An 18,677-nucleotide genomic window follows, 5' to 3' on the forward strand; every position below is an offset into this window, starting at 1 on the left:
CTGTTCGCTCCTGAAATGCTGCAGCACTTTTTCAAAAGAGGACAGTTAGAGGGGCTTCAAGGGAGCATTTCTGCCAGCTGAAAGGAAAAGGTTGTAAAAATGCCATGCATTGTCATATTTATGGCACAGGGCCGGACAGCACATTTAACATGCATTTAAACACCTATCAGTCCTTTCTGAAAGTGCAGTGCCATCTACTCAGTGGGAAGAGAGAGATGAAGGTATGCCTGTCCTCTGACAGATCTATGTTTGGGTGTGCAGTCACGAAACGTGGAGAAGGGTGTGTGTGTGTGTGTGTGTCTGCATGTGTGTGGGAGCAGGGCGGCATGTCTGGTCTATCATCTCTGTCAATCCATGAGTAACACCAGCTGTCACATTTCACGTAGCATTGCACTGACCTCTAGTGTATCGGGAGAAACTCACACACACTTTGCGGGGGGAGGAAATGCGGATGGCAGGATGGGGAGTTAATGTAGTTAAGAGTCGGGGGGGGAGGGAATTACATTTTTGTAATTCATTTTCAGAGAGATCTCTTGCTCTTCCTTTTGTGCTCAGCCTCTGTCTCTGTTGCCAAGACTTCGCATCATGACTATTCTCCTCCTGTCCGAGGAGATCTAAATGCAGTTCCTGCCACATCCCAGTGACATTCCTCTGAGCAACAGTAACAAAGGAGTCACTTGGGAGTGATAGAAAGCATTGAGAACCATTCAGCTCTGAAAGAACAGAGAATGCTTCAGAGTAGAAATAAGGTGTGCTGGCAGAACTGCATATAGCATTATGGCAATCCTTGCCAGCCTTAAACTGTAGTATGTTATAACCAGTGCTTCCTCTATCATGTCTTCCTTTGTGCATGCACACACACATGCTCTTGACAGCACTCTGTGGAAATGTGCCATGGTAGGTGCACACAGTTTTCGTGACACTTACGGGGGAACGTGAAAATCAATGAAGTTCTTAGGAACGTAGCCCTCTTGACTTCTGAGCTCAGCCTTGTACCACTCTTCCTGAGAGCTCAAAACCTGCAATGGAGAGATGGATGGAATAAGCATGTCTCCTGAGAAAGGCAAAAGTAACCAAGATTCTGGCAGAAACCTCGAATTTCTTGTAAGAATAGAACTCCACATATGCTCTACTTCCTACCCACTGTGCAGCAAGGTTAGTGGCTGATGACCACTTCAGAGCAAACAAAGCAATAAAGAAGGCCAAGGAGAATTAGAGGGATTGCTTGTAACTTTATTCCTTCATCTGAATGCCTGTCCAGGTGGCTGGGGATGCTGTCTGCATGTCTCTGATGTCTGTGAAATGGAGAAATTCAGCTCTGAAGGACTTAATAGGGGCTTAAGGAGTTCTCTGTGCTGCTTTTAATAGTTGGTACTGAAGCATCTCAGTTTCACAAGGGAGGAAGGAAACTGTGAAAACTCCTCTGACATGTATGGGTATGGAGGGATATACAGCTATATCTCTGTGTGTGTGCATTATGACTGCACAGATGTTACCATGTGATCTCACATGTCATTTCACAAGAGATTATTCAGTGGGTTAAGTCCTCAGCTGCCCTGAGCTTTGCCAAGGTAGATAAAAGGAGGAGGCAAAAAGTATTTTAAAGCCACTATAATACTTAAGAGATTGTAGGATAGCAGGAAGCCAGCCCACAGCACACACTGGAGCAGCTTCAAGTGGTGCGCACATTAATGTTGACTGTAATGGTCCTTAGGGACTGCACTGCTGACCAGGGACTGTCCAAATTCACTGCTCCCTGGCTGATGGTCCCTGATATAGCCCTAAGCTAGAGGAGAAAGGACAGGGATACAACCACATTGTCATTTTACTGCAAATGTTGTGGTCTTTGGTGTTTTGTTTGACATTCCAACTCCTGGGACAGAATTCCGCTTTATGAAATAGAATATGTTTCTATTCTCTCTGGTTTTGGAGAGGAGCCTGAAAGCATGAGCCGTGACAGTTTTAAAAGGAGAAAGCAAGTGGAAAAGACTTAATTTAAAATCTATTATTAACAATAATAATACTTGTTTTGTAAGCCAGTCTCATGTTTTTGAGAGTCTAACGCACATTCTAACTTGCTTGGCGTTGGCAACAGGATGTTAGTGTCTCTGGAGCCAATGCTCCATTGCCTGGCCTGCCACGTAGGCCTTTTTTATGCATTATGGATACAGAAAGGTTGGGGAATAGAAAGCTGTGAAGTTCCCTGCTTGTATAGTCACTGCTTCCCCCATCCCTGGGTGCTGGTTTAAGGCTCTTTTGCTGCTGTGGCCAACCAAAGGGGATGATAGCTACTCCCTGCTCACGCTCAGGCCCTGCTCTGTTGGTGGCAAAGTTTCCAGAAAGACCCACCTGCTGGTTCTCGGTGCAGGGCTGGCAGGTTTCTCTCAGTGTGTCATCCTCTCAGAGAAGGATGTGTGGGGGGGTGAGAGGGTGAATTTCCTCCTGTCACTGCTGGTTGAGGGCCTCATGTTTCCTGTTTTCTAATCTCTACATCAATACTGTTCATCTTATCTCCTTTATAAATCAGAAAAGACAGCCAGCAGGTTGTGCAGGCAGCAGGACGGGGCTCATGACGGGGTATGAATGTATGTGTGCGTATGCCAGAAGAGAGATGTTACTCAGGCTAATTTACTATTACTCTGGCTAGGGCGGCCAAGGTGTTACCTTGTTTACCTTGTTTACCAGCAAGAGGCAGTCTGACTTTTCTGGTAGTGAAGTCTCTGTGACAACTAATAACACCGATGTGTAGTGTTATTTGACACTTTTCATCAGTAGCTTCCAACGTACTTTGAAAGGAAGCTCTAGCTTATAATGATTTTACAGGAAGGGAAACTGAGGAACAGAAGGAAAAGTGATCTGGCCAACACCATCACCCTGGCCAGGGACTTGGTGAAACCCCAGTCTCCTGAGGAAGAAGATACCAGGTAAAGATCACGGGACAGTAGGGACATGGGGACTGCTCTTGACCTAGGGAAGAATTAGGAATGAGAGTGTTCATCTGTGCTGAAGAGAGGCAGTGATTTATCAGAACCTTCTCATAGCTCTCTGGAAAAAGCCGGTATTTGATCTTAATGAGTTCTGGATACCGTCAGCTTTGTCTAAGCTTCAGGAATTAAGAGGCCAATAAAATAAAAAATGGTGGTGATGGAAGAGGCAAGGCTGAGACCCAATATCTGGTTATTAACTAGAACAGCAGGGATGGTACAGGAAGGTAGTGAAGGCTCCCTGGCCAAACAAGGGTTTAGATCCTATTATTGTACAACATCCCTTTGGACAGTAGAGGAGTTAAGGCCTTAGAGAGGAGTTATACTCAGGCATTTTCAACTGAAACAGAACAGCTACGCTGCGGGCTGAGAAGTGGATAAATAGTTAGGGTGGAGCAGCGTATGACTTCATCTGTGGGACTTCGGTAGGGTTAACAAGAACTGTTCTACCATAACACAGGCAAATAAACTTTAAAGAGACTCTTACATGCTCTGTATTGGGTATGATCAACTCTACTTCTGCCATTCCCCCACTGCTAAATTCCTGCAAGGGTGTATATAATATTATTAGCCCAGGACCTCTTAAACTCTTCCATTATGTGTGTAACAGACTGTCTCATGGACTTTTCCTCTCCTATTTGCAATTGCCCAAAACCCCTGTGGTAACTAACAGTAATTACTTACAGTGAAAAGTTAGGTATAAGTTCTATAATGCATGATAACTATCTTTTAAACAGTTTAAGAGCTGGAAATAAGGAAGACAGCAATCTCTCTGGACCACACTCATCCTGCCTGCCTTTAGACATAGTCATCCTAAACGTAGTCACCCTAGACTACCTACATAGTCAATGAAAACAGACAGGACCCTCAAAATTTGTCTGCCGAAGAACTGGATCTCTGCCCCAGCAAAGGCACTTATCCTTCCCTGCTGACTACTGGAGGACTGTAGAGCAACCAAATCCATAGTTTATGGACCTAAAATCAAGTGAAGTGGACACAGACTCAAGCGACCTGGGAATTGTTGGTTGACCTATAGCAAGCCCTATGCGAGATGAGTATCCTGCATTTGTATCCCAGTTTATAGACGTCTGCCTTCATCTGTTTTGTCAAGGCAAATGGGAGCATAGAAAGATCTGGCAGCACTCTCAGAAATGCTGCTGCTCAGAAAATTGCAGAAAGTCAAGCCTGGGCTGCACTTACCTTCAGCATATCCCCAGCCTGGAAGCTCAATTCATCCTCTCCAGAAGCACTGAAATCAAACTTGGCGATGGCTTCCATACTGTTTCTTGGTGGCAGAGCAAAGCTGGAAGAAGTATATACTTGTCAACATCTACGAGCTGCTGAGTCTGCTGAGTCTAGCCTCTAGAAAGCTTATAGGCAATGCTGTGATTTGTACATGGGTGAGCATGCACCAACCATTGGTAGACGTTAGTTACTAGACATGGAAAGACATTAGCAGGTAGAAGACATGGCATGGCCAAGAGGCTATAATTAGCTCAAGTCAGTAGTTCAAACAACCCATTGTTTGAACAATGGGTTCAGTTCTCTTTCTCTGCAGCAATCTCGCAGAGAAGTTTGCACACATCACCCAAATAAGCTGGTAGCAGGGAAAAATCTTTTGTATAGACCAACCACTACTCTGTCACAGTTCCCAATGAAGCAAGTGACTCTGTCATGCAATAGAAGAATGCATTTGCCCTCTGCAGTGACTTACTCTTTATTTCAAGAGTGAGACAAATTGCGGACAAAATGAACAGCCTGCAATAAATACAATTTTTTCTTGGACAGGGACCACAATACTGAAGGTTGAAAGAGATTTTTCTCTGTGATGGCTTAGCATGGGTGACCATAACTTTCAGCTAGGAAAAACTGTTTGCAGAAAGGCTATATTCCCCATTTTGGAGCAGACAGAGAGTGAAACTGTAGCACTGACGAATTTAAGGCACGCTCTTACCCTACCTCAGTGTTGGTAACCCAAGAGCCTGAAATGTACCAGACTGCCTGCAAACCAAAGCCCGCTTTTCATCAGCAGAGCAGATGTGGCAGGGGAAGTAGCAACATGAGTTTCGCTTCTTCACCACTTCCTGCTCATGTAACTCAGATGTACCCCAGCAGGACCACTTCTATAATCAAGAGTTACTCATTTCCCATGACTGGCTCATGGACCCTGCAGCCCAGTGGTGAGGCTGCCAGTAACAAGACAAGAAATAGCTAGGCACTGCCACATTAAGCAAGTGCACTGCTGGTAGATGCTCTTGCAGTCCAGCTTGTGAAGACCATCAGACAGCTCCAATGTAGAAGTAATTTTTATGGTTACTAAGCTATGTTCATCTGGGAACAATGGTCCTGAAGCCAAAGGTTCCATTACCTAGCTTCATCTCTCACAAAACCACCCAGGTTTACGGCTTGAGAAGTGCCAACTTGCCTGATCCAAAACATTCTTAACCAGAAAACCCTAGAAAGAAACCGTAGGAACAACCCTAGTTAGGGAGCTATTTCTTATCTCCTGTTAGAACTGAGATGAGATCCCCAAAATATAAAGGGCTTATACTGAGCAAGCTCCAAAATTATACCACTTTAAAATCAACAGGCTACTGTACTCCTCCTTCTCTGCAATACCTGCTGTAAGCTTCCTCCTTTGACACGCAACCCAGGATTTAACTACCTGTGTACCAAGGATCCAGGGCCCAGCTCTGATACAGTGCAACTTGACTCAAACTGCTGAGAATGAGCTGGGAGAAAGTCTGCAGGGCAAAAATTATAGACAGAGATAGGACTGTTGAGACGGCACCAGCAGTAGCCCAGGGATTCAAGAGGAAAAAAACCAACATGGGAAGATATAAAATCTCAGAGGAAAAACAAAACCACAGGAGGTTTAGTTGGGAACCAGTCACGAATCATTGGGGGCACTGAGTTGAGTTGTCAGTGCCATCAGTCCTGACCCAGCTGGTGGCAGATGGCAACCATGGAGGCCGACTCTTACCTCCTAATTGATGCCTGCCTCACCAGCAAAGACTCTTCAGATGCCTTTACACAGGTGAGGAGTATGCTAATGCTTAGCCTAATATTTCATTAAATCCTAGGTAGCTTCTCTGTGTGTTAACTCTATAAAGCAGTTATTTATTGGCTAAGCTGTGTGTTTCTTACTTGCACAGTCCCTTTGCACTTGACTAAAGATGCCCAGATAAAGTGATCCACAAGAGGGGCTGTAACATCACTGGAGATTAGTTCTAAGATTTGTTACATCTCATTTCTAACTATGAAAAGATCTTCACGTGCTTCCTATTGGACTCTGTTAGCACCATCTTTTTTGCTGCTTATAGGTGAATTTGTATTCATGTGAGTGATGTGAGCTGTGTGGCACCAAGGCAAATTTTTTAGCAATCCACAGAAAGCTCTGCTCGTTCAGCATGAACCTGTCCTACAGCAATTGGGGTTGTTTCAGTGTTGGGGTCTCTCATGTAGGTTGGAGAACATAGCTCAGTTGTGATCTGCTATATGCCTGCTACTCCAGCCCGCTGCCTTAGCGGGCCTCATCAATACTGAACCATAACACCCTATGTTTTACCAATGTGCTTTATTCTCAGTCTTCAGCTTTCCAGCTATTCCAAACATTTTCACCCCCTTTTCTCTCTGTTGACTTACTGATGCTCTTTAATTCTTACTTTGGATACCCTTTGCAGATTTGCAAATATAGCTTAGGTTTGCCCTCTGATTGCCCCACTCTTATTCCAGGCATTGGTGTAACTCTGCAGATGCAACTCAGGCCTGATCCGAGAACTGCCCTCTGTTCTCATACTGAGCTTCAGTCTATAACCTCCCACAGCCAGTGTGAGCCCCTTGCATGCTAACAGAGTGTACGGGTATTAAATCAAAGGGGAATTAACCATTGAGGGAACCAGTTAAACAATGATACTCTTTCATGGAAGAGAACTGAAGAAAAAGACTAAAGGAGAATTACTTTAGTAAGGGATGTTTTTCGGTGTTTTATCTTGCAGCGGTAGGCTGCTGCAGAGAGATCAGAGCCAACAGTGCAGATGAATCCTGGAACTCCTAAGTGCAGCGCACTAATCCCAGCTTGAGAAAAAAAACACACTTAAAAACAATAAACTCTTTAAATACAAATCCTGTCTTTGCCCTTTGCCCTTTAGTCATGGAAGAGACAGTGGGGGTTCTCTCTGCAGGGGGCAAGAGGGCAGAGAGCCTTTCATTTTTCAATATCCCAAATGTTAAAGATGCTATTGGAGATGTGACCCCCTCAAAAGGAGAAGGGTTTGTGAAACAGTTAAAATCTCCTCCCTCACCTTCTTTTCAATTTCAGCAATTCCAACCTCAGGGAGAGACCAGGAGACAGATACCTCTTCAAACAATCTAACACATGGATTAAATGTGCTTTTCATTGCCAGCGACTGGATTTAGAAGTGACTCAAATACCATACACAGTGTTGGCTGTGTTGATAAATCAGCAATGCAGTAATGCTGTGGCCTTAAGCTCTTCCCCCACCAACTACTAAAGCAACACTAGCCAATAATCCTGTCTTTGAACTCCAGCCTACCACTTTTCATCACCTGAACTTCAAACCAGTTCTGTTTTTTCTAATCCTGTTCCTCCCTCCATCTGTAACTTGAGAATCCTCACTCTGCATGGGTCAGTGCTGGACCCTCATGAAAACTCCCCTGCCTGGGGCCCATTCTTTCCCTCTCTGCATGTGCGTGACTTCGAGCACCACCCCACGACACAGAAAGACAAGAATTTTTTTGTTATTGTCATAACTTACATTTCTCAAGCACCTTTTATCCCAAAGGACAGCACTGCAGTTTACACAGAGAGAGAGAGATTCTGCTTTTAACTGCCTGGTGCAACTCCTTTAAGCTTTCGAGTAACCAAGGGCAATTTTAGACTGTGTATAATGTTCTATGTGAAAATCACCCTTGTACAGAGTTTAGCATGAAGTCTATGCAATGTTCAAAGGAGAATTTTTCAGTTCTGAGTGTGAGTTGACCAGTACCCTCCGTTTTGTGCTGGCTCTCTGCATGGAGGCGAATTTTCTCTGTGGTTCCCCGTTGTAATGAGGCGGATCCAGGGGACATAAGGCTACTGCAATTCTGTGGGACTGGTGCAGCAGAAGATTCATAAAAGGAGAATTGAAAAGCAGCGTGGCTTTGAGAGCACTAGGTAGGTATTTTAGTTTGGCAGAATGCCATTCCTTGAGCAAGAACATCAGCATTTCTCCGTTGATGAGAAGAGCCAAGGCCTAAATCATGTCAGCAAGAAACATAGTCTGACAGCAGCATCCCAAAGAGTTTAACACCATTACCCTACACCAAGCTGGGTCAAAATTCAGTAATAACAATGCCAGCGAAGGTCATCACCTATGAAGAGCTTACCACTCAGGGACTGCCCAGGCTCACCCCTGCTCAATCTCACATATTAACATCACAGAAGGAGGGCATAGTTGCAACAATGTGCCCACTTAAAGAAGCCATATGAACAAAAGTTTTTATTTTTATGCCTGCATCGTGCACATCTCCAGCCTGCAGCTCCATCCAGTGAGGTTTTGCACTGAAATATACAGCGTGAGCTACTGTGTCTTTGTTCGGCTCTGCAAGAGCAACCTATTGGACTGATGAGCAACCAGGGACAGAATTCAACCCTGAACATCTGTACAGAAACTCCAGATGACATTTCAGCAGAAACAATGGAGAAGGGACCTGTTATGTAGAAGAGCTGTGATAGATAAAAGCTTTGTTTTCACCAGCTAAGCCACATACAAGTGGTATGGGAATATTTCGTTCCAAAAACACAAACCTCTTGCTGCAGAGTTAACGGTGCAGCTCCACTGACTGTCAGTGATAAGAGGGTAAAATTTATAAGGGAGAACAAGTCACTAAAACACTCAGCACTGTCGCATTTAAGTCTTAGCTATCCTGCCATCCAGAGCAATGCATAGGACTTGGGCTGAGCCTCTGTGCTCTGACAAAATAAGCCTCATAGGATTCACAGAACAAACAAACTTTCAGGACTCTATAACCAACAGCAGTTGGTAAGAAATGCCCCAGACCAGGATGGTGCTTAATGTCCCTAAGGAACCTGAGTCTTCTGTGCTACTTGCAGTCATGACAGAGTAGAGCGGTGCAGCACCTGGGAAGCCTGTGCAACAGCAGCCCCAAAGAGAGTAGCACCGTACCGCACAATATTGTGAGAGTATAAAATCATGAATTTTTGCTGTGCTGGAAGAATTGGTGTGGAGGACTAGGGTGAGGTGTACCTCCTTCTGTTTGCCCACCTCCTCCCTCAGTTTCCAACTGGTCAGATTCGGCTGAGGCACAGGGATTTGTCCTGCAAAAGCACTGCCCTGTTGTTGAAGCTGATGAACAAGATGGCACTGGGATCCCATGTTCTTCCCCTACCGCGCAGTACTTTACCTCTCCTCCCCAAACCCCCCTTTCCTCCTTAGTACCTTCCCCACACAGCTCCCCCCACTCGTCTCAGAGCCACACTCGCCCCATACCTTGTAGCAGCTCTCCTCTCGTCTGGCACTTTGCTAGAAAGCAGGAGGTGTGTTACCATCTAAGAGAAGGAAGAGAAGGAGAGCTCAGCCTGTATCAGGCTCCTCCCTGCAGCGATAGTGTGCCACATCAGTAACGGGTCCACATGTGTGGACGAGGACAGTCAGGAGTGGGCATGGGGGACAGAGGCAGAGGCACAGAACAGTGTCTGTCTCAGGACAGAGTGGGGCACGGACAATTATCAGTCTCTAATGTTGAAAATATTTGGTAGACTGCATATTTAAAATGGTGGTGTCAGTTCAAAAGGACCTGCCCTTTGCTGCTGCCTCAGCCCAGGCTGCTTTAAAAGCTGAATATATGAGGGTACTGCCCCTCAGAAAGTGCAAGTTCTACCCAAATAAGGAAAACAGAAAAGAGCACAGATCTGGTAAGTTAAATGAGAAACCATAAGTCTGTTGAAAAGCGTATCTCGAGGAACAAGTAGCTGAAGACATAAAAACATGTAATAAAATTATTTTCAAAGACAACAGAATCAGGAAGCCTGCCAAAGTGTCTGTAGGGCTGACAGATGATTGAGATGTAAAAAGAGTGCTCAAAGAAGATAAGGATGAAGCACAAAAGCTAAATGAATTATCTGCATCCATGCATCTTCTGTAGGGATGTAAGGAGGTCCCCACACTGGGGTTTTCTTTGCAGAGAAGATCCAGGGGAACTGTCTCAAGCTGAAGAATTGGAAGAAAAGGTTTTAGGACAAATCAGTAAATGAACAAGAGTAAATCCAAAGATTCGATATTTTAGAATTCTTGACCAAAATCTAAACTGAACATGAAATAATAAAGGCTGAGCAATTAAACTGTGGCATACAATGTAAGACCTAACCCAGCCTCGGTACTAGGAGAAAAAGCAGCAAACACAATGCCAACGTTTGAAAAGCATTTTAAGGGGATGCAAGGGTCAGGAGATCTAACTTCTGTATGCCTGAAATTGGTAGAAACAATAATGAAGAAAAGAATTACTGGGCATAAGAGAGAAATGACATAGCAATTGCCCCTCATATAGCTTTTGTAGAAGGAAGTCATACTGCACAAATCTGATTGAGTTCTTTGAAGGAGCTGATGAACATGTGGATATGGGTGATCACTTGATATAAAACTTGCATTTCTAAATCCTTTTTGATGAAGTCTCTCACCAAAGACTCTTAAAAATCCTGCTAAACTCTCAAAGAATAAGAGGGAAAGTCCTATAGAGGATTAACAACTGATTAAAAGTTAGGAAACCACTTGAATGAGCTGTTCAACATATTCATAAATGATCTGGAAAAAATGAAGTGACAAAGCTTACTGATAATAAAAAAAAATAAGGGTAATACAAATTAAATCTGCTGACAGACTTGCAGACGGTTTTCAAAATACTGTTGAAATGCAAGATGAATCGCAGTGCTGATGACTGCAAAGTAATGGACATGGGAATAAACAACCGTAACTATATGAACACAGCAGTGAACTTAAAATTAGCAATTACTACTCAGGAAAGATACCTTTGAGTTGCTGTGGATAGTTCTATCAAAGTGTCAGCTCAGTGGAAGTCAAAAAGGCAGGTTAGGAAAAGTCAGGAAAGCAACAGAGAACAAAACAGAAAGCAATATTGTGTCACTGTACAAATCCCTGGGGCATCTGTTTGAATATTTGTGACTTGAGTACAGCAGCTAGTTCTCATCCCTCCATCTCAAAAATGGAGACAGTAACATTAGAAAAGTAGAGAAAAAGTAATTAAGGATGACCAAAGGAACAGAAAATTTCTGAACAAGGAAGGACCAAATTAAACAGACTAGGATCCTTCACCATAGGAAAAAAGTTGTCAGAGAGATAAATGCAAAAGCAATGTAGAAAATAATGAGAATCATGGAAAAGGCAAACAGGAAATCCATCATTTCGCATAACATAAGCACTAGGAGCTCATTCTCAAGAGTGTCAGGATCTGGGAGGCCCTAGTGAAAGAAGTTTGGCTGTGTACTTGCTCTGTTCTTGCCCTCCTTTCCCAAACTGCTGTTGCTGGAACTGCAACCTGACCCAATTCATCCTTTCTTATGAGCCATGGTACTTCACAAAAAACACCACAAAGTGCTAGTCTAAGACAATCAGTCCAGCAGCAGGCAGCGGCAGTCCCTGCACACACCACCCTTTGGGGAGGCAATAATCTCCCTAGAATACCTGTTAGTTAAAACAGAGGTACGCTGTAAATTATGAAGCACTCAAACCAGTGAAAGGTAGAAACAATGGGAATTCCCTCTGAAGAGGATAGTCCCTGATATATTTTGTTGAAAAAATATACAGGTGAAGAAAGCAGGGCGCCATAAGAAGAGTACAGCAACTATCTTGTGAAAAATTTTAAGTTTTACAGCTATCACTGTACACATCAGGAATATAAACTTCTGTACAGGCAGGTGGGACACCAATCCTCACAGTCTTCTTGGTTTTAAGCTATGTTCATTCTCATGCTCTGTGAATAGCCTGACAGATGATTACATTATGTTACACATTAGAACGACCTATTTTCTCTGTTTCTACCATGATGTGACCTAATGGGCCCCCCAGCAAGAACACTGCTGTGAGCTGTCACTCATGCTTGCTGCCTGACAATGTCACAAAACACTGTCTGGATTCCTGTTAGGTATCCAGAACTATTCCATGATAATATTAAATCTATTTAGTGTCAAGCCATGAAAGATGTGGTTTTCCATACTATAAACAAAACATTCAATAGTCGCAAGCCACCAACAATGAGAAAGGATAGGAAATAAGATAGGATAGGAAATAACTCTCTTTTCTTTCTTCTCCATTTCTATATACTCCTCCTCTGTCACAGTTATGGTACGTTAACCTCTTCACCATGTGGAATATATGCATCACAGCTATGTTGAAAAATATTAAGAAACATCCAGATACTTCAGCCATAATTAATGGAAACAAACCTTAGGGGATGGATGTTAGACTCCATGCTTCCATGTTTTAACCAATCTCTGTTAGACAACTGGATAAAGCCCAACCCATGCTGACAGGTTATTCCACAACTACCTGCTGCAGACTTCTTCCTTCGTCATCTATTACTGGCACAATCCAGATGGGATAGCTGAACCATGGCTATGATATAGTCTGGGAAGACCTAGATTTAAAAAGCTTGATACAGATAAACTTACACCCGCTTTTACACTTAGATGAATGGCCCAAAAGAGATGTGTCTACAAACATGTCTGAAAACTGCCTAAGAATACATTGTCTCACAAAAATTTTAGTAATTTCTTGATGGGCTGGAATTTTCAAGAGAAAAAAATCTTGCCAAGGCATTTTATTCACTTTAGTTTCTATCTGGGAAGCATGGGAGCAGCCAGAAAGAAAAGAAAACAAAAGGGAAAAGAAAAAAAGGGAAGAAAAGGAAACAAAGTTATTTCCAATAAAACTTATAAATTAAATATTTTGCCTACTCTGAATTGTTTGGGTTGATAATATTTGAAAGATTAAGTGGTTAGGTTTTGTTTGTCCTCAGTGTAAACTACTTCCCCATGTTCTTAATTAGTTTGCCTCCAGAAAGTAACATTGCCAACAAGGGAAACCGAAGTCAAAGTGTGGAAACAAGGGAGATTTCAATTGCTATATTTTGTTGTAAGAAACAACTTAGCATCTGTGGATTCAGGAGCATCAGGGCTGTAAATCCACATAAAGCTGAATGTTATGAATGGAAGCTGTCTGGTCTTTCCCGATCTCCCATCTATTCCTGTCCCCACATTCAGATACGCTGCACATGCAGCAATTCATCCTCTCTTGCCATTTTGTTTTCTGCAAACAGCTGTTCAGGCTGTCCACAGTGACAGGTCATTAGTGGGCAGTTATTTTTTTCAGGACTGAGTGCACAGGCGTGGCAGTGCTATAAAAGCTTCTCTGCAGAGCTCCATGAACTGATCTGGGCAGAGCTCTGTCCCAATTTGCTATGCTTCCTGTTAGCAAAGATTGTCTTCAAAGCTCTGCACCTTGTTGCTCACCTGCAGCTGTCCTGTTTGATCATGTCCTAGGATTTTCAAACAGCTCAGTCAACAGCATCAGCTGCATAGCTATAGCCACTATTCTAGTGCTGGTCTTGTCACCATCACCCTCATAAACCACATTCAGTTTAGCTGGTATGACTACAGCCTAGTGTGCTTGCACATGTGGTACAACTATTTCAATTAAAGATGTGAAGCCATTTCTCTTACAGGAATAAGCTTTAACTGTAAGAGTACTGTTCTAAGTCTACAGTTGTGCATGCACTAGAAGAGCATCTAACTTTAACTGCCTGGTACCATCAATGTACCATTTATTGCAAGGAGATGTGGCTTTAATCCCGAACAACAGTGTTAATTTGCTGTTTGATTGATGCAACCCTTCCCATCATTCTGCTAATTCATCTCCGAAGATACCCCCTACCATTCCAGTTGATGAGCATCTCTGCACTTCTGAGAGATTTTTCTTTGGGGATATATTGCTACGATCCTCTAGTTTCCTATTCTAAAGAAGTACTGGCAAACTTGATGATATTCAATATTTTCTTCAAATCCCTCCAAACCTGCCAACTTTCTCTTCTACGTTCCCCATGCCATAACTCCTGATTACTGAATTATTAGTGTCTCACTAGCAGCTTTTTGTATCTAATCAGTTGGGTTCTCTACCTTCTGCATTTGTAGGGTGATTGCACTGAGCCATGCTCATGACGTCTCAGATTATCATCTTGACAGGAATTACAAGATCACAAAAACGGAACTGTCACAGAATTGACTGGATTAGCAGAGGAGGAAGGAGCGGATTACAATGGAGAAAGGGAAGTTTTGATTTCTTTTCCTTTACTACCAAACAATTCTCCCGGATTTCCATAAATTTCCTTTAACTGCTGCATTGCTGCCCAAGAGTCCAGACAGACGCAACTGCCTTCCAGCTTCTGTGTTGCCAGCTGCTCTGAGGACACATAGCCAAATCATGCCTTCTGTGTTGTGTAGTGTTCTGCTTGGTATATCAGCTTGGGCCCATGAACTACCTTTTAAGGATCGGCAGATGAGACCAAAAAAGATCCATCTCACTGTCAAGGAAGCCTCTGTTCACCACACAGCAATTTGTGCCTTCTTTGGAAAATCTGGATGAATCTGCAAGCCCAAAGAAGGTTGGAGACCAGGAAAAGATGAACAGAATATGCTCCTCATAACAGCACTTTTTCCAAGCCTGTCCTACATTTATCTCTCCTAAGAGCTAAAGAGGGCGAGTTACTCAGGGCAAGAAACCATGGATCCTGCAACCTGACCTCTGCTCTGGAGCCTTCCCCCAGCAGGACTAGTTTCTGATCACCCTCAGCATTGAGACAGATCTAAAAAAACTTCCTCCTCCTTACTGCTCTTTTGGGAGCCAACACCACCTCTTTCAGAGGATCTTAAGAGTTAATCAGTTGATCTTCACCATCATCTATGAACTATACCAAGTTACACCAGCAGCAAATTTGGCACATCTGACTTCATAATACATTCGGCTAATTCTTCTTTACAGTGTTTGAATCCAAAAAACCAGCCAGGTGAAGACAGAGAGAGAAACGCTGCTACTGATAGAAAAAGGAGCGTCTTCCCAGTCTTTACGATTTATTTATTATCATCCTTTCTGAACACTAACAGGTAGCAAAATAAGTCCTAAAGGCTGTTGCAACGGTACCCTGCGCGTCCCTGAAAGATAAACATGACAAAAATACAGGAGTCAGACATATAGGCCATTATGACAACAGCTAATTTTGTCATCACATTATTAGAATTTGAACTACAGATAAGCTAAGCAGGGACTGCATGCCTATCAAGCCAAAATCAACACGGGCTGCATGAGCTGCCGCTTTTCTTCTTTGCTGCATGCAAGCAGTAGAGGGAGAAAAAAAGTGAGAGAAAGAAAAAGAGACTCTTCTTCAGTGATTTGAATCCAGTGCTGGAGCGTTCAACAAAACATTCCTTTCCAGGATTTAAATTCTCCCTTTGATGAGCACCTAGTGACTCAGTGGGATTTGCTAAGCTTCCATGTGAAGCTAGAGAAAAGTAAACTCACTCTTTATTTCTTCCCCCTCCCTGTGCTACACCCCTCTAATCATGATAAATATATCTAAACATGCCTGATTAAGCCAGACAGACAATGTGCCCCTAATCTGAACTGATCAGGGCTCTGGAGCTGCCAAAGTGAACCTGCTGTCTCTCTATCAGACAGAGCCATAAGGGGTCGGTAATGCAGCTCCATTAACTGCTTCCCACAGAATGAATTTTCCCTGACTGCTCTTAAAGAGCAGACACTTGAGGAATGCCGCCTGATGGGAAGTTGCTTTGAACGGTGTCTTTTGGCACAATTGTCAAGCAGCTCCTTCTCAAACCCTCCAGACAAACAACTAAAGTATGAAAAATGTAGCCACTTCCTTCTATGCTACTTTTTAAAAAATCCCTTCATACCTTATCTAGCTAACTGCCTCTCAATTTTTCTCATCTTTTCTTGGTAAGCTTCAGCATTGGCTGATATGTGTTGTTCTGCAAGTGTGTGGTTATCAGAATAACAATCCTGTTCCCACTGTGCATGTGCATATGTTTGCAAGGGATCTGCTTTTGTGTACAGGTGGATCTTGCACTTCATGGATTCACAGAATTTAGGGTTGCGACAGACCTCTATATCAATATATCATATCAATATATCAAAATACCATGTGCGTTTAGCATATTTGCACTAATATTGGAGGTTCATTGGAGGATAAATGGATATAGATCAGAACAAGTGCAAGAATGTACACCTCTGAATTTGTTCGGGAATCTATGCACATGTATGTACATCTGCTTTCATGCAGCCGTAGCCTTCTATGATCTTTATCCTCTGAGAAGATCTACTCTTAGTAAAAGACTGCATTCGAGAGGGATCAAGGGGGCGTCAGACCATGTTTGGGCTCTGTGAAATCATGGGACTATTTATCCTAAAACTGGTCCTTGGTATAATTACAAGTACCTTCAAAGCCTCTGAATCACACCAGCTGTGAACAGCTCCAAGAAACCATTCTGCTAGCAGCAAGTTGGATGCAGAATTATACTTCTCAAATTGATCATACAAGAGACTGGGATGAGGAGTGATGTTATATTTCAGACATGTTTCCTATCAGGAAGGACTTTCAAAAAGTCACTTCCAAAGCAAAGGAGTCAAACCAGAATCAAGAATCTGGTACTATGAGACTCGATTAAAAACAACCAACCAACCAACCAACCACTGACAATAAAACCCACCTACAATTAGATCCAGATACTCCAAGATGCTTTCCTTGTATTTGGGTATCTAAATATGGGAAGGAATACTCAAGATTCATTATCTCCGGCTTTGACCGTCAGAGAGACATTTCCAAAAAACGTACAGTATCCAACATGCTGTTCTGTAAATCTGAGCTCTTGTACTGTATCTAAGAGCTGAGCAATTCTGGCGTTCATGCAGGTCTGCATATGAATATACACTGGATGTGCACGTGAATGTAAATCCCCTTTGTCTATGTGCGATCATGCATTTCACAATGTGAAATGGAAATCTAGAAAAAAAATCTGTAAATATTTGTGCTAAAGTAGGAGTAAGTTCACCTTAATGTCTTTGGTTCATTTCCACAGCAGTTAAGAAACTCCTTTTCTCATATGTAAAAGATGAGGGATGCAACAGAAGGCTATAATTTCTTTATTTCTGAGCATAGCACAACCTAGGGAATTCATTACATTAAGGTATTAATCCAATCTGGTAAAAAACAGTTTTTAATCTTATATTGGACTCTACTGTATAGCAATACATTTGAGTGGGATATGTGAACAAAATGGTATGAAAATCTGCTAGTATATACTGCTGGGTGCATAATATTATGTTTCAAATCAGCTACTGCATGTTTCTTTTATCAGGCCAGCTGATAAAATTTTGTCTAAAATGGGAAGAAGAGCAAGATCAGTGATGAAACTGCTATTTTCCTTGGTATTTTTTGTGCAAGATTAATCCTGGCAGCACAGATAATTGTGCAAAATCTGGAACTCTAATACTAAAATTACACTGTATGCCAACAGATATGATTTTGCACAAAAGTAGAACTACAGTTAGCTCAGTAAGAAAAGGTAACGTTTCTTTGTTCTTTTAACCATAAATCTATTTTTGTACAAAATCGCATCTGACTGCACAAGTTGTGTTTTTTTATACAAAAAACTGTGAAGTTTGCCTCACCGCTTTTCCCTTATATATTTTTCCTCTCTTCTTGTGCTTTTATGAAAGAATGAAATATATAAAAGTCTAGTTCAACATACATTTAGCTATGATAATCTAAACATAAACATAGGAAATCTGATAATTAGGTTCTCAGAGCCCTCGTATCTTCGACACATTATACATGATTTAAGCTCACAGCCACCTTCTGCAGAGGGACCTGGACAGGCTGGATCGATGGGCCGAGGCCAACTCTGTGAGGTTCAACAAGGCCAAGTGCCGGGTCCTGCACTTCGGCCACAACAACCCCATGCAACGCTACAGGCTTGGGGAAGAGTGGCTGGAAAGCTGCCCAGAGGAGAAGAACCTGGGGGTGCTGGTTGACAGCTGGCTGAACACGAGGCGGCAGTGTGCTCAGGTGGCCAAGAAGGCCAACGGCATCCTGGCTTGTATCAGAAATAGTGTGGCCAGCAGGAGCAGGGAAGTGATCGTGCCCCTGTGCTCGGCACTGGTGAGGCGGCTGCACCTCGAATACTGTGTTCAGTTCTGGGCCCCTCACTACAAGAAGGACATGGAGGTGCTGGAGCGTGTCCAGAGGAGGGCAACGAAGCTGGTGAAGGGCCTGGAGCACAAGTCTTATGAGGAGCGGCTGAGGGAACTGGGACCGTTTAGTCTGGAGAAGAGGAGGCTGAGGGGAGACCTCATTGCGCTCTACAACTACCTGAAAGGAGGTTGTAGCGAGGTAGGTGTTGGTCTCTTCTCCCAAGTAACTAGCGATAGGACGAGAGGAAATGGCCTCAAGTTGCGCCAAGGGAGGTTTAGACTGGACATTAGGAGAAATTTCTTTACTGAAAGAGTGGTCAGACCTTGGAACAGGCTGCCCAGGGAAGTGGTGGAATCACCATCCCTGGAAGTATTTAAAAGACGTGTAGATGAGGCC

The 18,677-nt window shown here is 43.1% G+C and overlaps 1 protein-coding gene across 4 annotated transcripts in view; it reads right to left on the reverse strand.

Moving 5' to 3' along the window:
- GRAP2 (GRB2 related adaptor protein 2) overlaps positions 1–18,677 on the reverse strand; it is a 51,727-nt gene that overhangs the window by 15,572 nt on the left and 17,478 nt on the right. For 2 of the 4 annotated variants that reach the window (XM_075154888.1, XM_075154878.1), the window contains exons 2-3: positions 4,185–4,287; positions 928–1,019 (exon numbers count right to left, since the gene is read on the reverse strand). In XM_075154888.1, the coding sequence (XP_075010989.1) occupies positions 928–1,019; positions 4,185–4,262 (170 nt within the window). In that variant the 5' untranslated portion in view covers positions 4,263–4,287. Of the gene's footprint in view, positions 1–927; positions 1,020–4,184; positions 4,288–4,938; positions 4,986–9,496; positions 9,580–18,677 lie in introns of those variants that run through there. The other 2 variants (XM_075154869.1, XM_075154895.1) reach the window with 2 other exon arrangements.

Source organism: Calonectris borealis, chromosome 1, assembly GCF_964195595.1.
Source record: "Calonectris borealis chromosome 1, bCalBor7.hap1.2, whole genome shotgun sequence".
Taxonomy (NCBI): Eukaryota; Metazoa; Chordata; class Aves; order Procellariiformes; family Procellariidae; genus Calonectris; species Calonectris borealis.